Below are 13,217 nucleotides of genomic sequence, written 5' to 3'. Positions count from 1 at the left end.
TGCCTGTAGTCCTGGCTACTCGGGAGGCTGAGGCAGGAGAATCACTTGAACCTCAAGTGATCCACCCAACTTGGCCTCCCAAAGTGCTGGGATTACACGTGTGAGCAATCACACCAGGCTCAAAAAATCAGTCTTACAGGTTTTATTCCCAATATGCCACTAATGTTAAGAGATAAGACACAATAATTGGCCGGGTGCAGTGGCTCATGCCTGAAATTCCAGCACTTTGGGAGGCCAAGGCAGGCGTTTCACCTAAGGTCAAAAGTTTAAAACCAGCCTGACCGACAAGGAGAAACCCTGTTTCTACTAAAATACAAAATTAGTCGGGTGTAGTGGTACATGCCCGTAATCCCAGCTACTCAGGAGGCTGAGGCAGGAGAATTGCTTGAACCTGGGAGGCAGAGGTTGTGGTGAGCCAAAATCACACCATTGCACTCCAGCCTGGGCAACAGAGCAAAACTCCATCTAAAAAAAAAAATGCCTGCTGGAGTGGCTCACACCTGGCCTGTAATCCCAGCACTTTGGAAGACCAAGGCAGGTGGACCATGAGCTCAGGAGTTCGAGACCAGCCCGACTAACATGGTGAAACCCTGTCTCTACTAAGAAGAAAAAAAAAAGACACAATAATTTAGAAAACATCAGTGAGGCACCAAAATTTGATGATACCACCCATCTCATCTTTGAGGAAAGCTTTCTATAACACATTGTTGATTAAATGGTAGCTGCTACTAAACCAAATGGTCTAACAATTAAAAAGGTTGTACGGAAGCTCAGCCTCTAAGACAGGATAGTGCTGTGCACCTAACCAAAACCGTAGGATAAACACAAAACTACGCGGGGTAGATGAGTACAGACACCTTCATACACACACGCATGCGCTTCTGCATTGGCTGTTTGTCACTGTTGTTTGTCATTTTTATTGAGATGAGGCCTCACTGTGTTGCCCAGACTGGACTTGAACTCCTGGGCCCAAGCGATCTTTCTGCCTCAGCCTCCTCAGTGGCTGAGACTACAGATACACACCACTTTGCCTGGCTTACATATGCTTTCTTTCTTTCTTTTTTTTTTTTGGTCACCCAGGCTGGGATGTAGTGGCACAATCACAGTTCACTGCAGCCTTGACCTCCGGGGCTCAAGTGATCCTCCCACCTCAGCCTCCCAAATAGCTGGGACTGCAGCAGTGCACCACCACACCTGGCTGATTTTTTCTTTCTTTCTTTTTTTTTTTTTTTTTTAGATGGAATCTCACTCTGTCACCTAGGCTGGAGTGCAGTGGCACGATCTCAGCTCACTGCAACCTCTGCCTCCTGGGTTCAAGTGATTCTCCTGCCTCACATCCCAAGTAGCTGGGATGAGGCACCTGCCACCACACTGGCTAATTTTTTTTTTTTTGTATTTTTAGTAGAGACGAGGTTTCACCATATTGGCCAGGCTGGTCTTGAACTCCTGGCCTCATAATTTACCCACCTCGATCTCTCAAAGTGTTGGGATTTCAGGGGTGAGCCACCATGCCCAGCCTTCTATTTCTTCTTTTTACAGAGATGGGCATTTGCCATGTTGCCCAGCCTGCTCTTGAATTTCTGGGCTCAAGCAATCCTCCCACCTCAGCCTCCCAAACAAAGAGCTGGCATTACAGGTGTGAGCTACCGAGCCACTGTGCCTGGCCTCACATGCGTTTTTTTTTTTTCTTTTTTTAAATTTGATTTTCTTTAATTCTTTTATTCTTCACATTAAATGAAAATGACTCACATGCATTTTTAATGAAACATTTAAATCTAATTTTTCAATAACTGAAACACAAAGAAAATTTGCACTAGTGAAGCTTATCAAAATATAAACCTAACCTCAAGGTCTTCAGAGAGAAGAGAAGAATGTGTTGCCTTTTGAGCCATTTCCTGAAGCTGTAGTTGGGTCTTCTGGAGAGCCGTTTGGCATTCCATTTGGTTGGATTCAAGGGTTTTCACCTTCTTCGTAAGTGACCTGATTATTTCAGTTCTTTTATGTAGTTCACCTGAGGGAAATTTCATCAATAATCTGTAGTCAGACCTTCAGCTTAAAATGTATTCTTATTATTTATTTATATTTCGGTTTTAAGGGGCAGAGTGTTTAATAAGCAAGAAAGAGGAGAAGGCAGAAGGAAGAGCCTCCTCCCTACAGAGACAGGTGTGGTGGTGGGGGGGGGCCTCCAAAGCCAAAAGAGGAGTTCTCCCAAAATGCATTATTTTCAAAATCGGTGGGTAAAAAGTAAAAGTACAGGCTGGACAAGGTGGCTCACGCCTGTAATCCCAGCACTTTGGAAGGTTGAGGCAGGCGGATCACAAGGCCAGGAATTCAAGACCAGCCTGGCCGATATGGTGAAACCCTGTCTCTACTAAAAATACAAAAATTAGCTGGGCATGGTGGCTCATGCCTATAATCCCAGCTACTTGGGGGGCTGAGGCAGGAGAATCGCTTGAACCCAGGAGGCGAAGGTTGCAGTGAGCCAAGATCGTGCTATTGCACTCCAGCCTGGGCAACAAGAGCAAAACTCTGTCTCAAAAAAAAAAAAAAAGGAATAATATTCTGTGAATTTTTCTGTTCACTTCTTTTGCTTATGATTTTGAGATTCACTCAGTTGTTGTGTATAATTTGTGTGTGCACAAACATTGCTACCTAATATTCCACTGAATGGTTACAGCAAAGCTTATTTCTACTACTGATGGTGATTTGGGTCATTTCCACTTTGCAGCTATGATAAACAATGCTGCTCTGAATATTCTTTTACATGTATTTTTTTTTTTTTAAGAGTCTCACTCTGTTACCCAGGCTGGAGTACAGTGCCACCATCTTGGCTCACTGCAAACTCCGCCTCCTGGGTTGAAATGATTCTCCTGCCTTAGCCTTCTAAGTAGCTAGGATTACAGGCATGAGCCACCATGACTGGCTAATTTTTGTATTTTTAATAGAGACAGGGTTTCTCCATTTTGACCAGGCTGGTCTCAAACCCCTGATCTCAGGTGATCTGCCCACCTTGGCTTCCCAAAGTGCTGGGATTATAGGCTGAGCCACTGCACCTGGCCTTTTTTACACATATCCCTTGGTGCATATTTGCAAGTTTCTTGAGAGCCTTGCTTCTCAAAATGTGGTCCCTGGACCAAGGCAGTGGCAGCAGCATCACCTGGGGCCCCAGACCTATTGTATCAGAATCTACATTTTAACAAGACCCTTAGGTGACTCATGTGTCTATTAAAGGGTAAGAATATTCCTAAAAGTGGATTTGCTGGGCTGTAGGATATGCACATCTTCAGCTTCGCTAGATATGGTCAAATGATTTTGCACACTAGCAGTGACAACTGACTCCCACCAGCAGCGTCTCAGCGTTCCCTTGGCGCCACACTTTACCAGCACCCAATAATTTCTGCCAGGCTGGTAAAGATAAAATAGTATATCAATTTGGTTTTCATTTGCATTTCCCTAATTACTAATGAGAATGGGAACATTTTATATATTTGTTGGCCATTCAATTTTCCTCTTTCCATCAGGTGCCTATTCAAATCTTGCTCATTTTAAAACCAGATACTGATGGCTACATATAATGTGGGTTATATATGTTATATGTTTTATCTTTGTTATTTAACATGTTTATGTAAGAGCTATAAGATGTTATACTGCATTTAATGAGCAACCATTTTAAACACTGTGTGTATATATGTGTGTGGTCAGAGTAAAATAAGATGGTCATCAAAGAAACGAAAAAAATTATACATTTGGGTGTTTTTTGTTTTTTGGTGGGGGGCTGGTTTTTTTGACACGGAGTCTTGCTGTCACCCAGGCTGGAGAGCGGCGGCACAATTGCAACCTCCACCTCCCAGGTTCAAGCAATTCTCCTGCCTCAGCTTCCTGAGTAGCTGAGACTACAAGCGTGCACCACCATGCCCAGCTAATGTTTGTGTTTTTAGTAGAGACGAGGTTGGTATCAAACTATGTTGACCAGGCTGGTATCAAACTCCTGACCTCAAATGATCTGCCTGCCTCAGCCTCCCAAAGTGCTGGGATTACAGGTGTGAGCCAGTGAGCCCCACCAAAAATGATAAATTTGGATTGTCACATTTACAGAGTCCTTTGAGTAATGTTAAGTAAAAAGAAATGTGCTACAAGGTTATCTTTCTTTTTTTTTCTTTTAAAAGACACAGTGATTATAGTTAGCAGTGTATACAAGGTAATCTATCTTTATTTATTTATTTTTTTTTAAGATGGGGTTTCAGCATGTTGGTCAGGCTGGTCTTGAACTCCCAACCTCAGGTGATCTGCCCGCCTTGGCCTCCAAAGTGCTTGGATTACAGGCGTGAGCCACCACACCCGGCCTACAAGGTAATCTCTCTATTACACAGATCTAGTGTTTTCTCCTCTAATGCATTCTATTAACAATCTAGAGTCAATGGAACATTCAGATTTAGGGCTACACTAAAGGAATGACAGAATTAAATTATGGTATCAAATAAACTTTTGCAACCAGTTTTGAGACAGCTATAATTTTTTTTTTTTTTTTTTTTTTGAGGCAAGGCTCGCTCTGTCCCTCATGCTGGAGTGCAGTGGCACAATCATGGCTCACTGCAACCTCCACCTCCTGGGTTCAAGCGATTCTCGTGCCTCTGCCTCCCAAGTAGCTGAGATTGCAGGCCTGCACCACCAAGTCCAGCTAATTTTTTGTATTTTTAGTAGAAACGGGGTTTCACCATGTTGGCTAGGCTGGTCTAGAACTTCTGAGCTCAAGCGATCTGTCTGCCTCGGCTTTCCAAAGTGCTGGAATTACAGGTGTGAGCCATTCTGCCTGGCTAGACAGCTGTAATTTTAAAAGATGACCATTTTTGGTGGCTCATGTCTGTAATCACAGCACTTTGGGAGGCCGAGGTGGGGGAATCAACTGAGATCGGGAGTTCAGGACCAGCCTGACCAACATGGAGAAAACCCATCTCTACTAAAAATACAAAATTAGCTGCGCACGGTGGCATATGCCTGTAATTTCAGCTACTCAGGAGGCTGAGGCAGAAGAATTGCTTGAACCTGGGGAGGCTTAGGTTGCAGTAAGCCAAAATGAAGCCAATGCCACTCCAGCCTGGGCAACAAGAGCAAAACTCGGTCTCAAAAAAAAAAAAAATCGTAAGATCATTTTAAGGACTTAAGATCAAATTCAATACCAAAAGCTCAAAATCTTTCAGTTTAGTTCTAGAGAAATGGCTAGTCATATAGCATCTTCCCTCATATTCTTGCTCAAAACTTCAGATTCATTCTTGGCGCTCACCCCATGTTAACTGGAGCTCTGTCCAGCCCCCTTTTTATACTGGAATACTTCGCTTGCCCTACTTTACTTGTGTGCGTCTGTCCCATTGTGTCTGTTCATGAAGTCCTCCTGTCTTCCCTGAGACTAAACTTGGGGACAGCAGGAATTGCAGTCTTTACTTCCTCTCTGTCTTCCCCATGAGCCCATTGACGGGTTAGCACACAGAAGCGCGTAACTGCTGTCACTGAATGCATTTCTGACCTTCCAACTTGCTGCAACGTTCTTCCAACGTCAACACTTTCTGCCGATCCTCTTCCCATGACAGAAGCTGTTGCTGGTGCACTGCAACCATATCATTGAGCTCCTTATCTCGATCTTTCAGCTCTCCAATGAGCAACTGCAGCTCCTTCCGTTGTTTCTTAATAGTGGAAATCTCACCTTCTGACCCGATGTTCTAAACACAGAAAGCGGTTTCACATCAAAAACAATGAAATCAATAACAAATCAGCCAAAGTCCATTTTCCAAATAAGTATATCTTCTTTTGCTGCCAATTCTAAGTAGTTTAATGAAGTTTTTTTTTTTTTTTTTTTTTTTGAGACAAGGTCGAGCTCCGTCTAGCTCCTGCCTCAGCCTCCTGAGTAGCTGGGACTACAGGCGTGCGCAACCACGCCCAGCTAATTTCTGTATTTTTTAGTAGAGACAGGGTTTCACCACGTTGGCCAGGATGGTCTCCATCTCTTGACCTCATGATCCACCCGCTTCTGGGATTACAGGCGTGAGCCACCGCGCCCGGCCTCAATTAAGTTTTAGGTTAATAACATGGCATCAAAAGATTATGTATACTTAAAACATGCTCAAGTTAAGACCTACCATGCACTCTACCTCTCTACAATTTTCTGTCACCCCACACATACCATGCCTAAAAAGTGGGACTGCTTCTAAAATCTACTGGGTAAGCAAATAAACCTATTTCTGCACTTTTTCACCCTTTGCCAAAAATGCTTTTCTCTGCCAATCAGTAACATTATCCCCCACCTTGCCCCAGCAATTAGAGTAACCAAGTACAGATTGTAAGGCCGGTTGCCTCGCCTAGAGGCCGGACACACCCACCTCTGCACTCAGCACCAGATTCTGCACTCGGCACCTAGCTCTGCCTCATGGCTCCCCTGGAAGGTTCGCACCGGAAAACCCGCCCAACAACCCGCCAACCAATGGCGGCCCACCCCGTCCCAATCCCGCTCCCCTGGAGCCAATCAGAGCACCCAGCTGTTGCTCGGTCCTCATAGCCATAAAAATCCCCGCCCCAGGAAGTCAGCGTGACTTCTCTGGCCCCCTTTCCCTGGACCATGGAACCTCCTCACCCAGGGGCCGATTAAATTTCTTTATTTCAATAACTGGCCTCAGTTGCCTCATTCAAACCTTACACAGGTAAACATAAAATAGTGGCCAGGTGCAGTGGCTCAAGCCTGTAATCCCAGCACTTTGGGAGGTCAAGGTGGGCGGATCACCTGAGGTCAGGAGTTTGAGACCAGCCTGGCCAACATGGTGGAACCCCGTCTCTACCAAAAATACAAAAATTAGTTCAGTGTGGTGGCATGTGCCTGTAGTCCCAGCTACTCAGGTGGCTGAGGCAGGACAATTGCTTGAACCCAGGAGGCAGAGGCTGCAGTGAGCTAAGATCACACCACTGGCACTTCCAGCCTGGGCGACAGAGCGAGACTATGTCTCAAAAAAAAAAAAAAAACAGAAAAACAAACAACAACAACAAAAGGAATTTTAGTCTATAAAAAGAAAACTATGTGTTCAATATGACAACTACAACATCTAAGGCATCTATATAATCAATCAAGGACAATTTAATATTGTAAGTTGTCCAAATATAACATACCTAATTAAAAGCCAAATTCCATAAGTAAATTTTACGCGTGTACCCAAAGACAATAGTACAATAAACTCCCGTATACTCAGCACCTAGATTCTACCATTATCAAGATTTTGCTACAACTACTTCAATTTCCTTTTCTTTTCATTATTGATGAAAAAGTACCATTTCGCCCTTACATACTTCAGTATGATCTCTAAAAATGAATAGTTCTTATATAACCATGATGCCATTTTTATACCTAACACAATTATCTATTAAAACAACAATTCCTTTTAAGTATACAGCATTTTAAAGTCTAGTGCACTAAAGCTGGTCTGATCAAATTGTGATCCCAGAATTAGCCACTTAGTGGCTACATAACCTTGGGCAAGTTACTTAACTTCTCTAAGCATTAGTTTCCTCACCTGTAAAATGATAGCAACAGCAATTTTTTTTTTGAGACAGAGTTTCGCTGTTGTTACCCAGGCTGGAGTGCAATGGCACGATCTCGGCTCACTGCAACCTCCGCCTTCTGGGTTCAAGCAATTCTTCTGATTCAGCCTCCTGAGTAGCTGGGACTACAGGCGAGCACCACCATGCCCGGCTAATTTTTGTATTTTTAGTAGAGACGGGGTTTCACCTTGTTGACCAGGATGGTTTCGATCTCTCGACCTCGTGATCCACCCGCCTCGGCCTCCCAAAGTGCTGGGATTATAGGTGTGAGCCACCGCGCCGGGCCAGCAATTTTTTTTTTTTTTTTAAGACAGAGTCTCGCTCTGTCACCCAGGCTGGAGTGCGGTGGCACGATCTCGGCTCACTGCAATCTCTGTCTCCCAGATTCAAGCTATTCTCCTGCCTCAGCCTTCCAAGCAGCTGGGACTACAGGCACCTGCCACCATGCCTGGCTAATTTTTTGTAGTTTTAGTAGAGACAGGGTTTCCCCATGTTAGCCAGGCTGGTCTCAAACTCCTGATCTTGTTAATCAACCACCTCTGCCTCCCAGAGTGCTGGGATTACAGGCATGAGCCACCGCACCCTGGCCTGCAACAGCTTTTTAACATCTTGGAGTGGAGAAGATTAAACAAGACAAAATCTGTAAAGTACTGAGCACAAAGCCTGGCCCGCTCAACAAACATCAACTCTCAGTAACACAGTAAACCACATTTCAAATCATGGTGCTGTTCCTGCCCATGAAACAAAAGTGGTACTTTAATAGGGTTCCACCTTAAAGACAGTAATTAAAGGCTCACCAGAGGCCCTTTGTACCTCCTTACTGCTTTTTGAAAAATAAGATTTGTAAATAAACAAGAATAATGAGGTTGGGCACAGTGGCTCATGCCTGTAATCCCAGTGCTTTGAGAGGCCGTGGTGGGCAGATCACTTGAGGTTGGGAGTTCGACACCAGCCTGGCTAATATGGTGAAACCCCATCTCTACTAAAAATACAAAAATCAGCTCGGCATGGTGTTGGGCGCCTGTAGTCCCAGCTATTAGGAAGGCTGAGGTGGGAGGATCACTTCAACCTGGGAGGTGGAGGTTGCAGTGAGCTGACATTGTGCCACTGCACTCCAGCCCTGGGGACAGAGCCAAACCCTGTCTCAAAAATACATAAAGAAACAAGAATGATGATAAATTACAGTTACTAGTTTTTGTTTTTTTTGAGACGGAGTCTGACTCTGTTGCCCAGGCTGGAGTACAATGGTGCAATCTCAGCTCACTGCAACCTCAGCCCTCCGGGTTCAAGTGAGTCTCCTGCCCCAGCCTCCAGAGTAGATGAGATTACAGGCGCCTGCTACCGCACCTGACTAATTTTTGTATTTTTAGTAGAGACGGGGTTTTGCCATCTTGGCCAGGCTGGTCTTGAACTCCTGACCTCGTGATCTGCCCGCCTCTGTCTCCCAAAGTGCTGGGATTACAGGCCTAAGCCACCGTGCCCGACCTAGTACTACTAGTCTTAACACGGAAAATAGAATTTGGAGTTAAGTGATTTCAAGTCTCAAAGCTTGAATTCCAGTGTTGGGTTAGCTTCTCATTCATGCATTCAACAAATAATTTATGGAGCGCCAGTGGCTGGGCCCCAGCACGCTGCTGAAAAAACGCGCGCTTTGAATGAAGAGACCTTCCAAACAGGCTTTGTGTGAGCAGCATGGCTGTTTATTCACCTGGGTGGAGGTGGGCTAAGGCAGAAAAGGGCATTAGCAAAGGGCAGTGGGATAGGAATTGGTTTTATAGGTTTGGGTAGTTTTTTGCAGGGCGGGGTGTTGCAGAGTAAGTTCAGTTACAGTGGTGGGGGGCGGGGCAAGGAGTACACAAGTTCAGTTACCACGGCAGGGTTGGGTGAGAGGTATTTACATGATCATAAGAACAGTCAAGATGGCAGGGTTGGGTGAGGGGCTTGTGGGGAAGCTCCGCTGGGTGATCAGGGACAATGGCGAACGCAGGCAGCGGGTGGGAGACTTCAGCCGAGGCAAGCAGGACTTCAGACTTTCAGGCTCCAGGCTTGCATATGGAGACCTGACACACGCCAGGCAAGGAGCACATATCCCACTCCAGGAAAGCAGGCAGTAAGCCGAGTGTACAAAGGCAGGTCGTCTTACACTGACCTGGAGCACCTGGGGCAAGCCCACTTCCAGACTTTTCTGTACAGTGGAGTTGTGAGAGAGCTCCTTCCTCCACTCGCCAGGGTGTGTAAATTAAGGACACCCAGCGAGGTGGATGGGAAAGCAGCTCCCCAGACGCCAATCGTCCGCCTTAAACAGTGAGCACCGGGTACGCGCTACTCTTTGGCCTGTACTAAACAACAAGGTGTTACTGGGTTAAGGAAACGGTCAACGCCGTTTTCCCCTAGGTACAGTGTATTGTTTCACATTTTAAGCAGACACCGTTCTTGAGAAGCAACCTAGATTTCGGCCAATGTGCACCGTTCCCGCGGCGCCTTGCCGCGCCCGGGAGGAACCGCCGCTCACCTGGCGCCCGAAGAGGAAGGCCGAAGGGTTCATAGGGGTTTCCTCCGCCCGCGGAGAAGGCCGGTGTGGACGGCGTCACCTGAGAAACGCCATCGGTGCACAGGCCCCGAGCGACTGAGGCGAGCCCGGAGCCCTGGAGCCCCGCGCTCTCGGCCGGCCCCCGCCCCGTACCCCAACCGTCCGCCCGGCGCCCACGCGGCGTGCGCCCGCCGGGGCTCAGGGCTCCGCTCAGGGTTTCCAGGCCGCAGCCCCACCACGCTGGTGGGCACTGTTCTTCCACCTCGGAGACTGGGGGCTCCCAACTGGCCCAGGCTGAGTACGGACGCTTTCTGCCTACGCCGGAGGCTCCGGCGCTGGAAGGCCTGGAAGAACCGGCTCCTCGCCATTACCCAGGGAGTGAAGAAGCGAATAAAGGCTGTTGCGCCGCCCCCAGCATCCTGGTTTATGATACCTGAGTTGCTCACTTCCGTATCTAACATCTTCCCCCTAATAACCCTGAGCTCGGCGGTGCTTGCTCCTGTGTACCTGGCTCTTAAGAACAGGACCTGAAACTCTCATGCGTGGAGGCAGAGCCCAGCCCTTGGGGATAACAGTTCCGAGCCACCCTAGCACCTTTGATACTTTAAACCGAGAATCGCAGATAAAGAGGGAGAAATTTATTTTGGGGGCTCCTGAAAAGCAATGAGAAGAACCATGGTACTTTGTCATGACAAAATCTACCATATGCTGGGTTGAATCTAAGCTTTTTCACCTGTGCTTCCACAGTCACCTCTTCAACCACCTTTCACTCTTCCCAAGATGAGGGAACTGGACTAGGAAAAAATAAGGCTTATCACACTTCAGCCCTTGCTGCCCATCCCTGACTGCTTAACCCATTAGACAGAAAGATGAGTTACTGAATATGGTTTTACAGAGTTTCAACTTTACTTTTTGGTTGAATATGAAATAGTAAAACATACCCTGTGTTCAAAAAAGACAATCTGAAAATGGAAAAACAAAAGGTTTCTTAGTTTGAAGCTTTACTGATAGGTTCATGATCGGGAGACAAAGGCAATAATGTCTTAGAATTTAAAATCAAGAAAGCCGGGCATGGTGGCCTGTAATCCCAGCACTTTGGGAGGCCAATGTGAGAGGATCTCTTGAGCTCAGGAGTTTGAGACCAGCAGCATGGTTAAACCTCGTCTCTAAAAAACGCTGTTTTTTTCGTTTCTTTTTTTTGAGACGGAGTCTCGCTCGTGTTGCCCAGGCTAGAGTGCAATGGCACGATCTCAGCTCACTGCAACCTCCGATTCCTGGGGAGCTGAAGTGATTCTCCTGCCTCAGCTTCCCGAGTAGCTCGGATTGCAAGTGCCTGCCACCATGCCGGGCTACCTTTTTGCATTTTTAGTAGAGATGGGTTACACCATGTTGGCCAGGCTGCTCTCAAACTCCTGATCTCAGGTGATTGGCCCATGTTGGCCTCCCAAACTGCTGGGATTACAGGCGTGAGCCACTCCACCTGGCCAAAAAAGATTTTGTTGTTGTTAACTGGGTGTGGTGGTGCACTCATGTGGTCTCAGCCACTCAGGAGGCTGAGATAGGAGGATCACTTGAGCTGGGAGATGTAGAATGCAATGAGCTGTGATCATGCCACTGCATTCCAGCCTGACCAGAGACTCTGACTCAAAAAACAAAAACCAAATAGCCAATAAACACAAAAAGGTGGTCTACTTCCCTGATCATCAGAGAAATGCAAAAAAATAAAGCAAGTTCTGAATAGTTGCTCAAAACAGTCTAGCAGGAGGTTACTGTGCAGTAAGTCTCGGTGGTGATAAGATGTAAAGGAATGTGGGTTGAAGGTCAATTTTTGAAGTGAGGATCGTTTTAATTCACATGCTTCTTAGGTTTCACCATTGTGGGACTTAGTATTTTTCTAGGAAGTCCTCAAATGCCACTGTTCACCAGGCAACCATGTGCAACACTCAGGTAAAAATACATGTACAGGCTGAGTGCAGTGGCTCACACCTGTAATCCCAGCACTTTGGGAGGCCGAGGTGGGAGAATAGCTTGAGCTCAGGAGTTTGAGACCAGCCTGGACAACATAGGGAGACCCCCATCTCTATAAAAAATGTAAAAATTAGCTGGGTATGGGAGCATGTCCCTATGCTCTCAGCTATTCTGGAAGCTGAAGTGGGAAGATCAGTTGAGCCTGGAGGTCAAGGCTGCAGTGAGCTGTGATCATGCCACTCCACTCCAACCTGGGGCAACAGAGCGAGACCCTGTCTCAAAAATAAATAAAACTGTGTGTATCGAGGCTAGCAAGAAATTAGGCTTATCTTGATTATGGTTCATAAATAACTGAATATGGTACGAGCATTATGATGACTAGGTGCAAATAAAAAATCTCAGTAATTTTACCTTCGCTCTCCACAGGTTTTCTTTAAAACAAACAATTTAAAGAGAATATATAACTTTAAAAAAATGACAGAAGTGGGCTGGTGGCTCACGCCTGTAATCCTAGCACTTTGGGAGGCCGAGGCGGGTGGATCACCTGAGGTTGGGAGTTTCAGACCAGCCTGCTCAACATGGAGAAACCCCCTCTACTAAAAATATAAAATTAGCCGGCCATGGTGGCACAAGCCTGTAATCCCAGCTACTGGGGAGGCTGAGGCAGGAGAATCACTTGAACCCGTAGGTGGAGGTTCCGATTAGCCGAGATCGCACCATTGCACTCGTCTGGGCAGCAACAAGAAGGAAACTGTCTCAAAAACAAAAAAAAAATGACAGAAGTGAAAGCTACAAGAATTACACTGCATCTGCTTTTATACTCAGTCTAAGCCAAACTGAAGTGCTGAATGAACTCTTTCCAATCTCCCTATTTGATTTCTTAAAGGAATGTAGTAAATAATGAGAGGAACTCAAAGGTAAAATTCATCTTTAAAACAGTATTTCACACCTGTAATTCCAGTACTTTGGGAGGGCGAGGTGAGCAAATCACCAGGTCAGGAGCTGGAGACCAGCTTGATCAACATGGTGAAACCCCATTTCTACTAAAAAATACAAAAAGTAGCCAGGCGTGGTGGTGTGCACCTGTAACCCCAGCTATTCAGGGGGCTGAGACAGGAGAATCGCTTGAACCCGGGAGGCA

The 13,217-nt window shown here is 46.2% G+C and overlaps 1 protein-coding gene across 10 annotated transcripts in view; it reads right to left on the bottom strand.

Annotated features, from left to right (window-relative positions):
* CCDC62 (coiled-coil domain containing 62) overlaps positions 1 to 10,507 on the bottom strand; it is a 59,976-nt gene extending 49,469 nt beyond the window's left edge. For 7 of the 10 annotated variants that reach the window (XM_017976467.4, XM_078337556.1, XM_078337559.1 and 4 more), the window contains exons 1-3: positions 10,091 to 10,206; positions 5,522 to 5,714; positions 1,845 to 2,011 (exon numbers count right to left, since the gene is read on the bottom strand). In XM_017976467.4, coding sequence (XP_017831956.4) covers positions 1,845 to 2,011; positions 5,522 to 5,714; positions 10,091 to 10,123 — 393 coding nt within the window. In that variant the 5' untranslated portion in view covers positions 10,124 to 10,206. Of the gene's footprint in view, positions 1 to 1,844; positions 2,012 to 5,521; positions 5,715 to 10,090 lie in introns of all 10 variants that reach the window. The other 3 variants (XM_078337557.1, XM_078337561.1, XM_078337564.1) reach the window with 2 other exon arrangements.
* Between the last annotated feature and the right edge of the window lie 2,710 nt (positions 10,508 to 13,217).

The sequence above is a fragment of the Callithrix jacchus genome, chromosome 9 (assembly GCF_049354715.1).
Source record: "Callithrix jacchus isolate 240 chromosome 9, calJac240_pri, whole genome shotgun sequence".
NCBI lineage: Eukaryota > Metazoa > Chordata > Mammalia > Primates > Cebidae > Callithrix > Callithrix jacchus.
Note: the sequence above shows the minus strand (reverse complement) of the source record. Positions and strands in the feature narration are given on the sequence as shown.